Below are 20,955 nucleotides of genomic sequence, written 5' to 3' on the forward strand. Positions count from 1 at the left end.
CACTTCATTTGGATAAAAAAAACAAACAATACTATTTGGATGATTTTGAGTGTGTGAAGTGATTGAAAACAAATATTCAAATAGGAAAGGGGAAAAGATGAGGATAAGCCAGATGGCCAATAGGGTAAGTCTTCAGTTTTACAAGTGGTAAAACTGAGGCTAAGAAGTTATATCAATGTTGTCTATACCTGTGCTCATGTCCAGCCCTAAGATGTCACCATTGTGCCAATACTGTACATTCCTTGAAAGGACAGTAGGGAAGCAAATCAGACGGCTGGACTCCAGACTGAACAAGCTTTTGTAATGCCCTATATTCTTTTCGTTTGAGTACGTGAGGAAAGTTTTCCTTTGAGGAACTAGCTAAAGGAATGCATTCATCCTTTCCTGGGCTAGAAGTGCAGACTGAAAGGAGAAGAGGGGTGTGGTTAAGCCCTCCACGCGCAGAGAGACCATTCTCAAGCCAGAAGGGAGAGAAACAGCTGGTGCGTGGGATAGTGGGCACATTACCCAGCGGTTTCCCCGTTTCCCAGAGAAGGAAAACCCCGGAGACTTTTGCCCAAAACACGAGGTAGCTGTTGAAGGAAACTAATACTGTAATCACTTATCCCAAGGACTACTCAAGGGGGCTGCCCTTTGTCCTTCCCACTGCAGCATACTAAATCCAGGGCCCCAGCTTGCTGACCTACTGAGGAACCACTACCCACCTCAGCCCAGGAGAATGCTGCAGCATGAACTCAAGCTGGGATACTCAGCACAGCAGAAATTGGTGAAGGTGACCGCCTTGTTCTCCCTGAATACATGTGTCCCGTGATGTGGCCCCGAGGGATGCTGGGGACGCAAAAGTTTGATCCAGTGGTCTGAGAGAAATATCTAGGCAGGGACTGCAGGCAATGGCAGCAGGGTGCCACCCCTCCCTTGCAGCAGTTTGTATACTCTTTTCTGGTGGCAAACACTACATTCCTGCGGTAGGTTGAGGGTGTGAGGGGTGTCCCATTCTGCTAGCCTACATTCTGGTCCCGCAAGACCCTCTTCTGTGTCTCTGTAACCTCTTCTGAGTCCTGGGCCGAGTCTGAGTCTTCAGCTCTGCAACTGCCCCTATCAGCTGATTTTGACAGAATGGGGGGGGGGGGTCCAGGAGCACAGGAGGGCGGGGCTAGCCTCTGCCAGATCCAAGGATGATAACGTGTCTGCTCCACGTCGCGGCTTCGAGCTGCCCAGGCTCCGCCCCCTGTGAGTGTGTAAGTGTGTGATGCTGCCTTGGCCGCCGCCGCCTGTGCAGCCGCCGCCACCGCTGCCGCCCGGGCTGCCGCGCCGCGCCACTGCCACTGCCTCACTCGCCCCCGCCTTTGCCGTCGCCACCCGCCCGCAGCCTGCCAGGCGGGCGGCCCAGTCAGCCCCAGCTCTAAGCGCCGGTAGCCTCAGCCTGGGCGCGCTGGGCACACGGGAAGCTGCGGAGTGAGTGGACCCGAGCGGGCGGTCAGGCGCTTGCCTGCCTGGTGCCATCGCCTTCGCCGCGGTCACCACCACTGCTCTGGAGCGCAAGACCAGGTATCCCCGGCGCCCGCCGCTGCCGCTAATGCGGCCCAAGCACTTTTAACAGGGCGGGAGGGCCAGAGAACCGTGCCGCAGACCACAGCGAGAGAGCCGCGCAGCTTAGAGCGGCGCAGACAAGCACCGAGCAGGGACAGACGGCAGCCAGCCGCCGCCGCCCGGCCGGCCGCTATGGATCTATTCGACTTTTTCAGGGATTGGGACTTGGAACAGCAGTGGTAGGTGTTAAAATTTGCCTTCTCTTTTGATAAGCGGGATCCCTTAGTCTGGTCTGGCTTTTCGCCTTTGTTAAGAAGAGCCAGAGCTGTTGTGGGGGGCGCCCTGGACACCCTCCCACTTGCTCCCAGATACCTCTAGCTTTGGCTTCAGTGACTCCTTGGTGGGGAGCAAGGATGGGGGAGGTGCAGGGACAGGGAGGGATGCCGGCAAAAGCATCCCTTTGCACTCCAAGTCTTAAGAGTTGCAGCTGGCCCATAGCAGATTCCGTGCCATCCACCCTCACGACCTCAGGGGCTTTTCTCGCCAGTGGATCACTGGGCAGGATCCAGTCTGAAATGCTTTAACTTTCCAGTTGTCAGTGCCAGCAGCCAGTGGCGGGAGAAAAAGAGACAGCCAGGTACCCAGAGGCTACCCTCAGCTTGCTTAGCGGCCACCGCCCACACTGTCGCCACCTCCATCCCCACCCGGAAAGGCATAGGTCCAAAACCTACCCTAAAGCCTACCCAACCTACTTTCCTCTTCTCAGAACAGCGTCTTCAGGGGCCACTGCACTAGGGACCTATGGCCCAGTTGCCTTTAGCGCTAGGCTTTTTTGAAGTTGTCCCCTGAAGTCTGTAGCTCCCAAGTCAATGCACATTTAATTAGCCTCTGAACCCCTGTTGGCCTCCCAGTGGGAGGCAGCCTTAGGTTTGTGTAATGGGCACACAGCTAGAATTCCAAGGTTTAACAAAATATGCTAAAGTTGCAGTGGAGAGCTTTTTAAAGATGGTGCAAAGGTGACTGGGGGAGGGGGGCAGAAAGTTGTTCCTCTCTGTGGTGTGCAGGCGCGCATAGACACTGATCCTCGGATCTATTAACTTTAGAAAAACTTCACCCTTTACTACAAACGTTGTCTTCCTTTATTCGTGACTTTAAAAAAAAAAAATCCCCGAAGCCCAAGTATTTAGATGAATAAGGAGGCAGACTCTGCGCAGGGACTTCGAATGGTACTCCTCTTGCCTTTTAAATGCGATGAGAATAAGCTGTAGTGCTCATCAACAGTTTGAAATCTTTTCCAAGGTTCAAACTACAAGCTGCTGGCTATGAATGCCGCGCATTATTTTTGTAGGGATTTTCATTGTCAATGTCATGTTTTAGGCAATTTCCTTCTTTAAAAAGGGTCAGAGGCTTGGCCAATAGCTTCATGCCACTCATGACTGCTTCGGTTGCAAACCCAAGATCCCTTACATTTTATTTTATAGCAATTCTAAATAAATGTTTAAATATATCAATATTAATCAATAGATGTCTTCAAAACTGTGAAATTTTCTCGGCTATGAGGAAAACATATTACAACTAAAGAATCTAATCTTATGAAAAGTATTTTAAAAATCTTGAAATTGCTGCTCAATTTAATGTTGTATTCCTGTATACAACCTATACTCTGCTATAGTAATGTATTTTCCTGACAACTGATAACCCCAGCATTATTATTTACATACAAATTTGTCTAATATGTGTTTTAGGTAACACCTAATTTAACAGACATTGTTATAATTGATTTCAGGGGTTAGCTGAAATTTTAAACGTATACTAGACATTATGTTCCAGAATACATCACACACATATATTATTGTTTTAATTCTAGTTGAATGTTACATATACATAGTTGAATATTTAAAGGGGTTGTGAACATTTCTGCTTAATTTCTGGTTTTCAGGAACATGTGTCCCTGTTCTCCTTTAGAGATGATATCTCTTCTTAAGGAAAATACAAAATCATTTTCCTCTTCATCTGTAACTGTGTCACATCCATTTTAGAGCATGTTGACCGATTTGATAATTTAGTAGATGTGAAGAAAAATACTGAGGAAATAGTATAAACCTACCTTTTCTTTCTGTATCCATAATCCAGGACAATTTTTCCTTCCCACTTGAATGTGAGGGGCAAGTTTTCTCATGAATCTATGTTTATAAATATTTGTGGTATGGTTATGCTTCTATATTTTAAGCACCTACAAAGAGAAAGGAAACATGAATATGACCATGGTGTGTGAACTTGACATTGTTCTTAATAATAATCTATGTAACCTTCAAAACACTTCAGAGTTCATGAGAATACTAGTTATATCTTTGCTATATGTTTACTTCCACTTCATTAAATTACTGGGGGCCTTAAAGTGATAATAGACACTGTCCCAAGTGTGTAGAAAGACAGACAGGAGGAAAAGGCATGAAAATTAAGGAGCTCATTTGCATTAAACCTATTCACTTGTGGAACAGCAAGCTTGGAACTATGTCTACAGTAACTCAACCTAAATTTCTATCAGTAAATGCATCAGGAGAGGTAAAAATATTAAATGAAAATAACCCATTTTCTTAAGCTTAATGAAGAACGACTGAACATAAGCAGATATATGCATTATTTACAAACACTTGGTTATGGCAAATAAAAATAAATGCTTATTGATAAACATAAGCTTGTGTTAGGACAAATGTTCACTCTAAAGATCGGGTAAAAATGATGCTGTGGTGTGAAGATACGTGCAGTACCTGGGAGTGCTCATATGCCTTTCAGAATGTATCACTGTTTTTTACAAACTACAATGGTATCTTAATGGGTCGTGCTCTGGACTCAATTAAAGGGTGAAAGCTCAAGTTCTTTAGGATTCTTGGATGCATGAACAGTGTTCACCTGAGTTAGAGCTTAATATGAACCATTCTGTGAAAGAAAAGAAAGGCACAGATGTTTGTGCCTGCCAAATGCATTATCTTATCTTTTTAAAAGAAGGAATAAAGACATAGGAGGGGGACAAAGCGTAGTTCATGCTTTAAATCATTCCATAGATTTGTCCTTGTTAATAAATGAATTCTTGAGGAATCTGGAGATAGTGTGGCTAGATTTGGACTCCTTTATCAGCAATGTCAAAGTCATTAATATAAATGTAAAAGTTTATAAATTGTACAGGTTTTCTATTCCTAGAGAATCTACCTCCATAGCATTAAGTGCTGTTTTTGTGGCAGGCAAAATTGTTTTTGTGAGGCAGTTTCTTTTTTATTAAAAAAGAAAATGTGTGTGTGGAGGAATATAAAAAAAAATTTAAGAGCAGAAAAGTGAAAAGTTCCATGATATCAAACCTCAAATATTAAAAATCCCAAGGAAATAAATTGTTAAGTGATTATGACAGTGGCCTGATTCTCACTGCAAAGGACTGCATCAGTTGTTTGTAGATTTTATGTGATGTCCCACAAGTAGCCTAATTAGAGGCAAGCTTGAAACGGGCAGTTATACAGGAAGAGACTTAAACTCACTAAACTGTTATATAAATAGAAAGTTCAAAGGTCTATGTGAGGCTGTCAAGCCTGAGATGGGGCCATGTGCCATCCAGGCTTCTTCCATTTGAATGAAGGCAGCCCCCAGGGCCTGATTCAGCAGCTAACACTTTCCCAAGTTTTCTGGACCTTATGGGGGCTGGAGGAGGGGACCTGCTTTCCAGACAAAAGTGAACTGTTCTAGCTCCAGCCAGGCATGGCCTGCATCACAGCAGCCCATCTGCCTCCACCCACTCCCGTGGTCCACACAGGTCCTCTAGGGCTTCCTTAGCTATAGTCTACCAGAGGAGTGGAACAGGACTGTTTGTGGATGGGAAAGTGTGGAAAATAGGAGTATAACCTCCATCATGCTGGGGCTACTAGAACAGCACGGGGAGGGGAAAGTGTCTCATTTTCTTTAAGGCCTGGTGCTTCACAGAACTCTTGTTCTCTGCTGTCGTCCATTGATCTTTTTCTCTTTATACTCTGTAGTGCATTAAAAAGAAACTCTAAAGTTCATGCTTTTACCTAGTGTTATATGCATCTCTGGTATGCGTTAGTATTCACTCAGCAAATTATATTGGATACAGTGTTTTAAGGACGTGCATGAGAAGGAGAGATTGAAAGTGGTAATGCTTTCTATTGAAAAGATGCACTCTACAACCTCCAGATATCTGGAAAAAAATAAAAATTAAAAAGCAAAAAAGCTGTCTCAGTAAATCTTAGAAGTTATATCTATTGAACGTAGAAGGAAATAATTTCATGCTAGAAATCAGTTTGATGATACATGAATTGTTTTGTTTATGATCCGGTCAAGCACTTAACAACTTTAAAATACACAAATCATGAAAGAAAATGACTGACTCAAAAATGAATCAGTTATTCTATTCGTTCTTGACCTTCCAAACATTTTATAGATGAATAAAATTATATTGCATTCAAATATGCTAATTAATGTTACATAGAAATGGTTCAATTCATTGAACCATCATTTTATGTCAATTGTCCTTAGATGTGACTATTTTTTGCATGCAATATTTTCACATATTTAACCTAATTTCAAAATTTTACAAATCCAATGAAACGACCACCTGTAGAACAATATAGAAGCTGCTTTTCTAAGAACTTGTAATTCCAGGTCATACTTCAAAGTGGTTAATCGTCACATACTAGATTAACTATTCATGTAGACAAAACAGTTCAGTGATTACATTTTTCCCCTTTAATTTTGTCTTTCTGTGGTTGCTGTGAGATAGAGGAAGAACAACGTAAAAAGCCACATATTCACTGATAAATGCAAAAACTCTGTGCTGCAGACTAATGAATTCAAGAATTGAACTTGAAGAATTTATTTTGAGGGCATGTGCATGCACATGCATTTGTATGTGTGTTTCAAGCTGCAGTAGGGCCCGGGTTCATCATTTCTCTTGTGGTTCATTCATCTTGGGAGACTCTCTACTCCATACATTGAATACTCAACCTCGCCTAATCTTTCCAACAACTTTCTGTGGTATCCTGTCCTAAGATGATAGTTATTTTCAGGAATGTCAACTACTTAGTAAGCAGGTCAGGTTTCACCCTAGATGGAGCAAACCCCAAGAACATTTTGGTAGAATATTTCCAGCAAGATCATTACTATTCCATATCACATGTCTGTTTTTATCATTTTGGGTGGGATATTTCCAGAGTTCTTGTTTTACTGATGAGTAGACTGGATTCTAGAGAGGGTGTATACCTTATCCAACTCCACTCAGCCTCGTGGACATGATCAGAAAATCTAATATCTGAATTCCATATCAGGTGCGCTTCCACAAAAGCTTATTGACTTTTAATTTATTGTGTGTGTTGAAGACATTTAGCTCTTACTGAACCAAATGAATTGGAAAATATATATATATATATATATATATATATATATATATATATTAAACTTACATGAGAAAAAAAATATTTGTGCAATCACCATGCACTTGACCAGCCATGGAATTCACATTTTTTTCTTTTAATTAAAGAAAAAAATGTGTACTGATACTGTCTTTTGACATGCTTGTCTTCTTTCCTTTTTATTAGCATATATTAAAAATAATAGATTTTATTATGACAATTTTATGCATTGATATATTTTTTACTATAATCAATCATCTTATTTCTAGTTACTTGCATGAATGCCTTTTTCATGGGCAGTTATAAGTATTAACCCATATGTATCAACATATTTTCTAGAAGTACAGAATACTGAAATTACATTTGTGATATGCATCTATGTACATCACATACAACAGTGAAAATTGAAGTTTGAGAAAACTGAAATCTTTGAGTTGCCCATATAATTTGAATGCTCAAATTTTCCAAATTTGGTATTGATCATAAGGAGACAATAGTATGTTTCTCTGATTTTTGGAGGCTCAAAGCTAGGTGTAGGAAGTTTATAACACTCCTTGACAAAGTTTTTCAATCTATCTTATCTGTACTTTTACTCCTAACAGTAACCTTGAGGCTTTATAAAAATTGGCATAATTAGCACAATTTTCAAGGGGATAAAATTGAGGTTCAGAGAAGTTAAGTGACTTGCTTAAGTTTACACAGCAAATGGATTATCAAATGAAACGTGGTGATTGTGCTTTTCAATGTTTCACTACTGTTACATTATGGAATTTATGTTTAAGATCCTGATTGTTTCCTAAGTGATAGTGTATCTCCCCCTTCCACCATATAGCATTGTTCCTTCCCATTAGAGTTACTCAATAACCATCTGTTGATTTACATTAGAACCGTACTAGGCTCAAACACTGATCCATGCAAATGTACATCTTTCAAAAATATTGTCTAATAAGTCCATGCGATAATACCGGCCTCTGTCTGTATTGTAGCGTTTTGATTATTCTTATTTTTGTCTTTTAGCAGTCTGATCTCTTTTGCAGAAGATAATGAAAACAAGTAATGGTTACAGAAAAACTTAATAGGAAAGACAGAAATAGATACCATGCTATGTGTACAACTTTTAAACATATAAATTTATAAAATGGAAGATATGCCTAGCACTGAAAAAGCATAAGGAATGCTTTTTAAAGCATGTGGCTAAAGGAGTCCATGTTATTGTGTCTTGATTCATACAGAGAAAGTTCAGGAAAAATGTGACAAAAAATCTGAAGAAGGGATGAGAGATTGGAGGGTTTGGATTCCTTGAGCATTCCTTTAGTTTCAGCCTTTATGACTTGTATTTCATCATGAGAAAGCTGTTTTTCTACTTAACTGTAGCAGATCTACACCATAAATTATCATGACTGTTAAACAAAGGTCCAGCACTGGCTTCATCTAATGTTAAACTTTTATGTAGTACTTTAATGAAATTTTATATGCTTGTTCAAGGCACTCCACACTATGGAGTAGGTGATACACCGAATTGTTGAATTTCTTTAAAGTAAATCTTCTTGATGACCTTAGCTACTAATGCTTACAAACTTGCTGGAATTAGAAAAATTATCCGTGAGTTTATATTGTACTATAGACTGAATCTGATTTTGATTATGGATTACTTAGGTATGGATTTTAAAGAAATATACATTGTTTCATTTGGAAAGGAATATCAACTAGTGATTTAATGTAATCTTTCAGTCTGCTCTTCTGAAGGCAAGTAATGATATATCTAAGCCATATGCTGGGGACTATCCTAGAGAAATATGATTTTTTTCATCCCAAGCTCAAAATTACTCACCTGTTTATTCTTCAATGTTCCGTCCTTCCTCAAACAAAAAAAATCATTTCTATCCAGAGAAGAATGGTTTGTTTTGTTAGATTTCCAAAAAAATAATCCTCTGTGAAAAGCTGATCCCAGGAGCAGATACTGTTTCTTTTGGTAACTTTTTTTTTTTTAACTCTATTCTTGGAGTCAGAAATTTCCTTTGGTAGGCAGAATATCTCCTTGAAATAGAGTTAAAATGTTTTTTTCTTAAATGTAAACAGCAACAACAAAACAGAAACAAATCATTATTTGTCTTAAAGCAGTGTTGAAGCTATAGTTTAGGCTTTAACAAAGATTGGAAGAAGTTTTCTGGGAGTGATGTCTCCTTTATCTTAGGATTGCTGGTTTGATCAAATCAGCCACCCAAAAAGAGTATGTTATGAGGTCAGTTTAACCTCCAGACCATGGCAGCATGTACTGGATGGCCTAACTATCTGTTGAACAACGTAAAAATGTAATCACATGGGTTTTATTTCCCTCTCCAGGATGTCAGTCAACTAATTTTTTGAACAAATTAATTTTCCAAAGGGACTGATTGTTTTCATGCCAGGTCGGCACAGCCACAGTAACTAAATTAGATTCAGTATGATGGATGTCTCTGATGAAGTGCCATGGAGAGGTCTCATCAATTAGCTATTACTTATTTGCTGGCAAAATGCTTGGCTCTGGTGCATAGACATTAATCAATTCCTAGAACCTACTGTTTTAAGGCTAGGGGGCTCTTTAGAACCCTCTGGTCTTGTATCTACATAATACAGACAGGGAGACTGAGGCCTAGCATGGTAAAGTGACTTTCTCAGTCACTCTGCTAGTGTCACTTTTAGTAGCAGATTAAGAAAATGTACTGGCCTCTATGGCCTTAGAGACATAACACTAGAATATAGAATTAAATGTAGGAAAAGGTTGTGTTACAGGCTTGCAACTAAAAGAGGAATTTACAAAGACCTGCTATAAGTGATATAGTTTTCATTTGACTCACAAAATGCTTTAAGAACTTTGAACAGTGTCCAAGGAGAAATGGAGTGGCTAGCAAGATTTCTAGTGAATGCCCGTAATCCTAAACCAGGTGGATTGAAATGCTAGCCTGGGCTACAGATTATGACCTTTTTTTCAAAAATAATAAAACAATCAAACGAAAAATAGAATAGTAGAAAGCTGTAGTATTTAGAAAGCTTGGAACACCCAACAATCAACATGAAATGGCTAACTTTGAACCTTTGACTCATATTTATCTCACAACTGCCAGTATTCTGTTTTGCTGTGTAGTTGCATACTCTCCTTAACACCAACTACCATTTTGATGAAAGATGGCCACAAACCTCATAACAGCTATTTTGACTGCCTGAGCTATGAAAACATAGATGCAATTATTCAAAGAAATGCCAAATGAAAATTTGTTTTCCCAAAACCATTAAATGTTTGTAAATTGGCAACTGGCCAAATAACTATTTTCAAAAGATGTATATATCACAGCTTTTTAAATACTCCCAGACGCATAGCTCCTCTTCATTCTATCCTTTTCTTTTTTTAAAATATTTATTTATTATGTATACAATATTCTGTCTTTGTGTATGCCTGCTTTTAAATGATGCAATCTTTTTTAATTAGAAGGTGTGTAGCAATATTTTACTTTCTAAATTTTTGTTTTTACTTTCCCTAAAATTTAAGCTTTTATAGCATCTTACTGGTGTTTCCATGTGCTTTTACAATTAACTCATTGAACATCAAATAATTCTTTGGTTATTTCATCATTCATATATCGACTCTAAATCTATGTAGCATCCGGATAAGGACATACCCTGGGCTCCTTTCTCCTTCTAACTCAAATACTCTTGCCCAATCTTTTCAAATTCCCCACTTCTGTGTTATCATTACTAATACAATTTTGTCTGAGTGCAGGACACTTTCTCACTTTCTTGATGTCTTTATTCACCTTTGTTCTTGTGCAGGATTAGACCATATCTCTTATTTTTGTATTGCTAATGTTTGACCTAGAGTAATAATAGCTTCTCAGTTCAGCATAGACCATCACATATTTACTAAATTCAGTTGATCATTGAGCTAGGTTTTCAAAACAGCAAATCTAGGTTGAATAGTAATACTAAAACTAAAATATTGAGAATAAAAGTGCAAAAACAAATTTCCTATGTGATAGGTTATGATTCCTGTTGTCTGACTTCTCTAATTTACACAGTACAAAATGAGGGTACAATGGATTCGTGACTTAATGTACAATCTAGTAAATATTTAGTTATCCTGCTAACCCACAATGATTCCCTGGGATGAATGTATAATAAGGCAGTCCTGTTGATGAAGCTTTTGCTGATTGTTTTCCAGTTTTTTTTAATATAAATTAGCTTTGGGTTTAATAATCAAATATGGGGCATAACTGTCTAGGTATCTACTCCAAGAAGAGACTCATGATTCTGTTTGTCTTTGTTGTATGCAGAAAATTTTGGGCTTGGAGAGAGTTTACATCAGTCTGTAAACTTCAATATAATTCAGACATCAGAACTGAAATCAACAAGGTTAAATTTTCCAGTTATACAGTGATTTTCGACAATACTGATTCACACTAGGGGTTTAGCTTCACTTTTTATGTCTATAAAAGAATTATTGTACAACAAGTTGATTCACACTTTAGTGATCAAATTTGTGAAGAGGTAACTCAGAGTTGTAGCTTTGTCTATCATTTTATATTTTATATCTAGTATTTTTCTTCTGATAAATTATGACTACATCCAGTATCATAGTATTTTATGGGTTAGTGCTTCAAATTTTAGATAAAGTGCTTTTGGCTAAGACTCAGAAGCAGAATTCTTACCCAACATACTTTGGGACGCGAATTCCATGGCCAAAACTGAAGAAGAGGACATAAAATTTGAGAGAGAAAGAACAGGAAGGGTTGAAAGAGGGAAGGAAGAGGCAGCAGTGATGTAGATGGTGCTCTTGTATGACATTCTCAAAGTAATTAAAAATAAGAAAGTTTATATTGCGGAAATGCTATATCATAGTTAAAAGTATCAGTGTGTCACAATCACTGTATTAAGGATCGTGTAGTACAAAATGAGTCAAATATGCCTTGAACTTCTGCTGAGTAATTTCTCTACACTGAACCAGATGCTGTTTTTCTACTTTTCCTGCTTGAGAGGTTAACCTAGGATTTGGGTTTTGCAAACATATATTTTTAGATGGAACATATCTTCTATTTATGCTTCTGGAGGATTCAGATGACAGTTTCATCTCGAGAATGTGCAGAAAAGTTTCCATGTTTTGATACTTAAGAAGTCTGTAAAGATGTTTTCACAGTCAGCAAAAAGCAAAAGAGCATACAGTATATTATATCATATCATTTGTAAACATCACCCCACTAAACAAACACCCTAAAGCATAGGTACTTTTCCCCTGAGAAATTGCAGATCAGAGACTCACATGTCTTCCACAAATTCACACAATTAGTAAACTGCAAAAGTCTGATTAAAGTGCAGGTTTCTTGCAAATGTTGCCTGTGTTTCTACCACTTCCTGCCTTTGCAGATATGGAATTGATATATGACTTAAAGGTAATAAGAGGATGCTTAAAATCTCCCTATATATTACCCTCTCACAGTCCAAAATTGAAGGTGAGAGCACGTAAGTCTAGAAGTCAGCTACAGAGAGGGAAGGTGATGAGGATATCTAGGAAATTTTAGTGGCTCTAAAACACCCATCTGGTTAAATTAACCAGATGTTGAAGGATATACTAAGAAGGCAGTTAGTAAGTACTTAATGGGGATATACTAAGAAGGCAGTGAGTAAGTACTTAATGGGATTTTAACTAGAGATCAAGCACATACATAAGCTAAAAATCCTGCAGAAAAGTGCAAGAGTCATGAAATGCCCCCTCCCTTGCAAAAAGAAGCAAAATGTTAACCATTTCCTTTTGCTACAATTAAACTCTTTGGCTTTTATATTTCACTTTGTTTTAAAGTTTGGTGACAGTTTAAACTTCAATAGTTCAAATATATTCAGAATGAAAGCTATAAAATTTCCCATTAAGAATGATGAAGACTATTTTCACTGGGTTCTGATTGGCATCTTACACAGGAATTGCAGTAAAATGCCCAATGCACAAACTAATGCCATTGAAAAATGTACTCATTACACACTTCTACCACAAAGGATTTTGTAAACAGCTGCTGTGACTCATATATCGTGAACAAAGAAGATAAATTTGATGAAATCAAATAGCTTGAAAAGTTAAAGTGAACTCTAAATGTAGATTTGTAGTAAACAATGACAGTCAAGCCAACATAGCCTCAGTTGATTAATTTGTAGGGATGCTGGTCAAAGATTTTAACCAACATCTATGAGTAGTAAACTCTCGATGAGATCTTTCTTTTAAAATTACATAAATTATGGCATTTGATTTATTTCAGAGTTTATCAATGTTCAATTTTAACTTTGGACAAATAATATATTAGTCACTCAAGATAAATGACACATTGAATAAAGTTGTGATTTTGTCTGCTTCTTATAATGTGATTTTTAAAAAGATTGCATCTGTCTTTGCAACTTATTCCTATTTTTAAGGCTTATAGGTAAAGATCTTTATGTCTCTTATTTGCTTTCCCACTTGATGACACCAGTCTATTGAGCCCTTTCCCTTCTTCTAGGTTACTAGGGTGTGGAAAGAAGACTCCAATCTGGGGGATAATATTAAGAATTATCACATCTACAGATCTAAGGCACTGATGTTCTTACTATATACTGAATTTTGGTATTTTGCACATACTATTATAAAACACATGTACTAAATTAACAGCAAAAAACAACTCACATAAGTGAATTACCAGGAACCACGAAATTTTGCTGAGGCCACAAGAGCTTACCATGGCAGTCAGGCCCCTGACCCCAAGCTGGATGAATTCTTATTTGTGTTGTGAACACAACAGTGACTGCTACAGAAGCAGGCATCTTTCTGAGCTGTTTCTTATCACTCTAAGTATGATTTTAATACCAAGACCTGGTCAGTTCTATACTCGAATCACTTGTTACTTCCATCTTTCATTAGATTCATTGCCTTAATGGAATAAGGAAAAGTAAGTCTGTCCTTTCAAAAAAAAAACTTTGAAATCTGTATAGCTTTTGTTCACATACTAAAAATGAAAATCTATTACATTAATGGTTAGATGAGGGTTTATACTTTTAAGATATATAAAACATGATTCTGAAAAGGTTGATAAGAGTTCACAGACATCACCTAACTCTTAAAGTAAATGATGAAGCAAGGGGTAAGTTTCCTTAAATTGAACATAATCATAAAAATTCAAGGAAAAGCAATATATTCTGCAAAATTTATGAGAGGTTCCTTTTTGGGGGGGGGGTGGAGGAGTTCACAAAGCTTGACAACCTTCAGTGCATATGGCCTGGCACATTCCTGTCTGTAATGAGAACCTTATGAGGCACTAGGCCTTGGTTTTCTTAGGGAGGGCCTGCTTCCCAAGGGCATCATAAATGATACACAGGTCAGAAGCTTCATGGCTCTTGGTATTTCTCAAAAGGACTTTAGGTCAGACGATGGGAAAGGACTTCATAATAAATCCTCACACTATTATTACCATTTTTATATTGTTGTGATTATATGAATTGAACGGGGATGACTATGATCACAAGACTTCACAGAAATAATAATTCAAGGTCTTGAGGTAACTGTGATTATTATTTTTGAACTGAACACATTTGCTTTCCCGTGATGACAACCAGATACCACAAAGGTGTAAACACCAGGAATGAAATGGTGAACACCCAGAGATCAGAACTGAAGAAAAAGTGTGCCAAAGTGAGGGTTATTTATTCTCTCATGTCTCATCTGTCTTCTTTTCTCTACATGCTGGAAATCTTTGGAATTGAACTTACTTGGGAATTTGAGTTTTCTATTATAAGATGTATAGCATGGGAATAGGTGATAGATTATCAAATAGATCCTTGTAAGTCTATTTTTTTCACACAATTTTAGGACCTGTACATATTTTTTGCTAAAATTTTATTATTAAAAATAAAAAAAAACTTCCAGCAACTATGGTGCATGTTGGTACTAATGGTGGGAAGTGGGGAAATTTTTATTTTAATTGATCTATATAAGTTAGATCTTTTATTGTGTTGCTACTGCCTCTTTTTGTGAACAAAGTTCTCAGTGGATTTCAACTGGCCTTGTGGACAAGCCTTGCTGTTCCTCGTAAATACAAACCTTCCCTTCTCTATCACCTACTCACCCCTTTCATTATCTTGTAAATTCCTGACATTTATTTTTATAAACACCATCATAGTTATTGGTTTACTTGTGCCCTTAAGTATTTCTAAAAGCATTGGGAAAATATCACACTTGCAGAGTTTCTTCTACCATTTGTTGGATGCTTACATCAAATGTTTGAAAGGGAAAAATATCACTGTCCTGGAGTCATTTAACTAATTTTTCCTAAACACTGTTTGTTCGTTTTATGAGGGAAATGTTTAAAAGACTGTAATTATTGGAGCAGCCTATGCTAAATAACTGAGGGGATTGGACAAAATGAAACATTATTTAGAAGAAAATGAGCATTTTTTACCTTTCATACACAGATTATGAAGGGGTGATGAACAAATTTCTTTGTTTCCTCACTGGGGAAAGGGAAAATAACATCCAGGAGATAGAAGTTTTTAATGTCTTGCAAATTGCTTCCTTGTATTCTAAAGTTCAGGTACAAAACCATGACTCATGTAATTTATAATCCATCAATTAAAAAAAAACAGGTATCTTGAACTCAAACTGTTGAATTATTAAAAACTTGAATTTTTAACTAAAGGGAAAGCACTGGATACTCAAACTGTATTTCTGTGGAAAATCAAGATGCACTTATTTGTATTTTTAGTATTTACAATAAGGCTGAATTTCCATAGACAAAGGATGACCAAGAATTTTTAGTTACAGTACTCATATTATGTATTTCTCCATTATCATGCAACATGAGAACTAGGACTTTCTACTGGTCAGTTTTCCCATGAAGATAATTTTCCATTTAAAAACTCAAATTTTAAAATCATAAAAGAGTTATAAAGGAAATGAAAAGACCTACAACCACTCATCGTGAAACTGTGTAAATGATTTCAGTTATTTGTGGGATTATCAATAAATGCAGCTGTGGCTCAATTCTCATGCAGTATAGATGGCAAAGAAGACAGAAAAAAAAAGCCTCTACTTGATTTGGCATCAGTGGTTCTGGAGTCTTGTTCCTGTAGCAGTGGAGTATTGCAGAACTTCAGAACTGTAGAGGTCATTGAAGAGGTTCAGAGATAGCCCAGATCCTTTTTCAGCCTCCCCACCAGCAGCTGGGCTTTCAGCTTCTACTTTTTAAGGCAGCTGATTTATTTCCATTTGGGAAGTTCTGAAAAAAATTCAGTTTGGGGCTTGGGGAAAAAAGACTTCCAGCTTCAAACCCTTCCTTGCAGCTTTGCTCTAGGGGCACTGCAGAATAATCTACGATCTTTAGTTCAAGTTGCCTCCCAAAGCTCTGTGGGCAGGTCCCTTCTTGCTTTCACTTGTGTTCTCATAGCTCAGAAAAAATGTCTCAAACCTGGAAAGACTTAAGATTCTTCTGGAAGTGTGTGGGTGGTAGGTGGTTGCACTGTTTCTCCTAAGAGGCTATTGATCTTCTTTTATCCCATTAGATAGCCCATGCTCAGCTACCCTGTGAATGAGAAGCAGGTCTCCACCAATTTCTCTGAGGGCAGCCTCCTTCCAGATTGTATCCTCTCTAATTGTCATGTGAGAAATCAGAAGACAAATGTCAAGCCCTGATGCCTCCTGGGAAACTGAATACACATAGCAACATAACTGTATACTTGGGAGACAATAGTGGCTCCCAGAATTGATGGATTGCTACATACCAGATACTAGCTTGTACAATCTGCACATGCAAACCCTGCTAAACCTTCCAGTGAAATAGTAAACTTATTTACTTTGCTGCTTTGATGTCGATGCCCAGAAAGAATGACTTGTTTGTTCAAATTCACAAAAGTAGATAATAGACAAGATTGTATTTGAGCCTTGACACCATAACACTGTACTGTGATGTGGCTTCCCAAAGAGACATTTTGAGATATTGCTCCTCATTAGCTGCATCTTAAAAAGCTACTACTTGGAATTTATAAAAGCTGTGCTTCCAGCTGGGCGGTGGTGGCCCACGCCTTTAATCCCAGCACTCGGGAGGCAGAGGCAGGCGGATCTCTGTGAGTTCGAGGCCAGCCTGGTCTACAAGAGCTAGTTCCGGGACAGGCACCAAAGCTACAGAGAAACCCTGTCTTGAAAAACCAAAAAAAAAAAAAAAAAAACAAAAAAAACCAAATACCCGTGCTTCCCTGGTGATGATTATCCACAGGCCCTGTAAGGTGAAAATTGGATTTCAAGTTCCACTACTCTGACACTACAGCCTCAAGAAGTGATACTCTCTTTGTACTCTGTGTGGCACACTATAGTCTGGACCAGGATGAATGAAACACCAAGTGTAATACATCCTGAGGATGGGAATGTGCATCCCCTTATTTATTCATCTCCTGAATTGTGAATGCCTGTCATACGTCAGACACAGATATATTACAGTAACTTTTGTATGATTGCCCTCTGATCATTAAATAACTTAAAACACAGTAAAAGTTTGGCAGACATCCTGTATTTCTTTAAACCATTCAAGGTCATGCATAAGGATCCTTGTGGTTACAAAGTTTATGGCACTTTAAAATGACAGAAACAGATAGCTTGAGGGGCTGGAGAGATGCCTCCAAGGTTACTAGTGCATTCTTCTCTCACAGAGAACCATATTTTGGTTTCTATAACCCACATTGGGAGAGTCACAACTCCATAACTCTAGCTCGAAGGGATCCAATGCCCTCTTCTGGTTTTCACAGATACTTACACACAAATGTACACACAAAGAGAGATACTCATATGTACATAAATTAAAAAATCATACATAGAGATAGCCCAATCTACCCAGATCCCTTAAGCACTTCTACTCTGGTAAACTCATAGTTGAAATTTATGTCACTAATCAACATGAGAGAGAAAAGAATTGTTTGGAACCAACCACAGAATACCATTTCCAAAGATTCTGTTCCAAAAGAACTGGAGTCATCAATTATATGTGGAAATTTGTGGCATGGGGCATCTGGCTTTCTTTTGTGGCTGCCAGGAGTCAAGGCTTATCCAATGTTGCCTTGAATGGTTTTGTCAATGTCTAGTGCTCACTTTTTTTACTTGTTGCTTAAGAAGTATCTGAAGTAAAAATCTAGCCCCCACAAACGTTGTCGATTACTGCTGTCTTTAAGTCATTACTCAAAAAGCCATTTCTCTTGATTTGTTATCAATGAGTTATTTAGAAACCCATGAATTCAACTTTATAATATTGATTTTTTGCCAAAGGGGCTGATTTCTTCCAGAGATCTAATTTGTCAATAAGTGTAGATGACACGAGGGCCTTTATGATAATAATTTTCTTGCATTTAATTGGACTGAGGCCTGTTATATTTGTAATGTACCCTTGACATGGTGGTTGTCTTCTGTGAGAGAAACATTACGTGACCATGTGTCATTTATTAAATCAATATTCTCTTTGCACTGCCATAAACAATGACCTTATCTGTGCTTAATCATGAATGGAAAAAGGAAGGTCCGACTCTAGATGTTTGGTTGCTTTATTCAAGTGAAGGTTACCTAGTGTTTAAGGTGTAGATGCTCATGTGTCTTTTGTTTAAGAAATGCCTGGATGACCCTATCAGTGAAACTGTTAAGAGGATCCCAACATTAGATAAATATTAAACTAGATTATTTTGGAGTTATTTCAGTCACTGAATTTTTATAATGCTTTTTATCGTTTCATAAGGGAAAAGCTACAGTATCAGCCATTTGTTGGTTGTGATTCTCATGTTTGAACTTATCAGACAATAAAACACAAATAATATTAAATTCACTTTAAATTTTGGAAGTAAATGGCTTGCAATATTTTTCCCAATGGCAGAGTTTAAGGTGGCAAATAAGAAAAAGATTATTGCAATATAAATATCGCAAACAATGAAATTAGTATTACAATTCCAAATTAATTTATCTTTAAAAATATTAAAGTTAAAAATTTTAGAACTGCAGACCTATTTATGGCATCCTTTTACATTTTGTTTCATTTGTGATATTAGTAAATGGACCCTATTAGTTACTATCACCTCTTAGTGACATTTAAATGACATTTTATGTAAGTTATGGTAGTGTAGCTAGTCACTACTCCCCCAACCTAACTCATTGTTACTTCCGTGACATTGTGCAGGGAACCAGTCTCCATCTGAGTATTGGCATGCTTCTTAGAAGACTATTATTGTTAAGGTATGAATTTAGAGGGTTATATTCTCATAATGAAGAATATATATTTCTCTGCCTTGTATCTACCCACTTTTACATGTTTATAGAATAAGACTCAAGTATCTTAGTCTTCTTTCTCATTCCACATTGGATTACAGACTTTCTGTGTATTCAGAAAAATACTGAAACATCTTACTCTACTTTGTTAAAACACTTTTGAATAAATATTCCAGTCTTTGAAAACATTTTTAGTGAAATCACTTGCAATGATTTTTGATTCAGTTTCATTTATAATAAATATCTCCCACTCATGTTGACATGAGAGTTATACAAAGCAGAGGAAATTAAATGCAAAATAAAATGAGTCAAAATAAGAAAGTTTAAAAATTCAGAGAATTTCAACTCTACTTTGTACCTGAATATAAGGACACATATGTGTGTACAATATCAACTAAAAACATTAAGATTGTCCATTTGGAGACCTGATGAAGTAAGGTATTAGTAAAGATTTTATAAGTATATGCATACATAAATATGTTGTTATATATACATCTGCCTGTTCACATGTATGTATATGCATATATACACATAAGCATGCATTTGTTCATCTGCTACTTTTAAATTCTAGGCTTTAGTGTAATGAACTCTTAAGCTATTAGGACCATTCCTGATAACCCCCGTCCCATCTCTCTTTTTTACCATATTTGTAAATATGCTTTTTTTTGTTTTACCATTTTCTCTTGTTGGGGACCATTTTGTTTACACAAATTATGCTATTATTTTATTTAAGCATTACTTTTTACAATAAACTAATCAATGCCAGCTGCTCTAAGCACTTGTGCACTTACAGGGAAGAATCATATAACATCAGCTTACATTTTAGATGCATTAAAGAATGGACCTTTAATTATCTAACATTTTTAAAACCTATAAAATGTCTCACTGTCCATGATAGACACACCCAGCTGAACTGTGGGCCCACCACTCTTTAGACTTTTCAAATGCTTTTGGGCTTAGCATAACTCCAAATGCATGTTGCCTGAAGCCCTTATTTCCCCTCTTTAATTTTGAGACCCCTATGCATGTGAAGGGAAATGTAATCCATATGTTTCTGATTCATTTACACTGAAATCATCAAAATATTGTTTTGTAGAGCCATTTGATGTTCTAGACGCTAGCGTGGATTTTTTTTTCTCAAATCAGCTTTAAAAAACTTTCCTTACTACCCCCACTCTTCTTTGCAATAGAAAGTCTGATTTTACCAAGGCTAAACAACCCAACAGGGTTGAGTTTTTTAGTTGCTTAAGCAGAGTACATCTGAGAATCCCAGATGGTGGGCAACAGGCTCCCACATTTTTGTCTTGGCCTCACTATGCTCAGTGGGTCATATTCTCCTGGTTCTGTGTTTTACTGTCCCAGCTGTCTCTGCTTTGGATACACTCAAATGCATTTTCAAATAAATTCAACAGAACAAGGAATTGCATGCTGTTGACCAAGGTTTCAGTGAAATCTTCATCAATGACAGGCCATTCTCCTAATTTGTGATCTGCAAGGGAACAAAAGACTTAAATAGTGAACAACGCTCTGTAGCATGTCTTCTATTTTAGTTATTAAATCTCTGTTAAAATGTCAATCACTTCACCTACAGTTGCTTTTTTCTTATTTAATAAGGAATCTGATATACAGTAATCAAGAGGATGTTTGAACAAGTTCTTTTATTGTGGCTGGTGGCTCTGGCCTGTTTCCTAAAGTAATTTGTTTATGGTTACAATTACAAAGCCCTTTGACAAC

The 20,955-nt window shown here is 37.4% G+C and overlaps 1 protein-coding gene across 1 annotated transcript in view; it reads left to right on the plus strand.

Moving 5' to 3' along the window:
* The first annotated feature begins 1,308 nt into the window (after positions 1-1,308).
* Positions 1,309-20,955, plus strand: part of LOC121440230 (AF4/FMR2 family member 2-like) — a 496,090-nt gene continuing 476,443 nt past the window's right edge. Inside the window, exon 1 of the mRNA XM_041640968.1 lies at positions 1,309-1,769. Coding sequence (XP_041496902.1) covers positions 1,723-1,769 — 47 coding nt within the window. The 5' untranslated portion in view covers positions 1,309-1,722. The remainder of the gene's footprint in view (positions 1,770-20,955) is intronic.

Source organism: Microtus oregoni, unplaced genomic scaffold (genome assembly GCF_018167655.1).
Source record: "Microtus oregoni isolate MIOR12 unplaced genomic scaffold, Mior012 000067F_000, whole genome shotgun sequence".
NCBI classification, from domain to species: Eukaryota; Metazoa; Chordata; class Mammalia; order Rodentia; family Cricetidae; genus Microtus; species Microtus oregoni.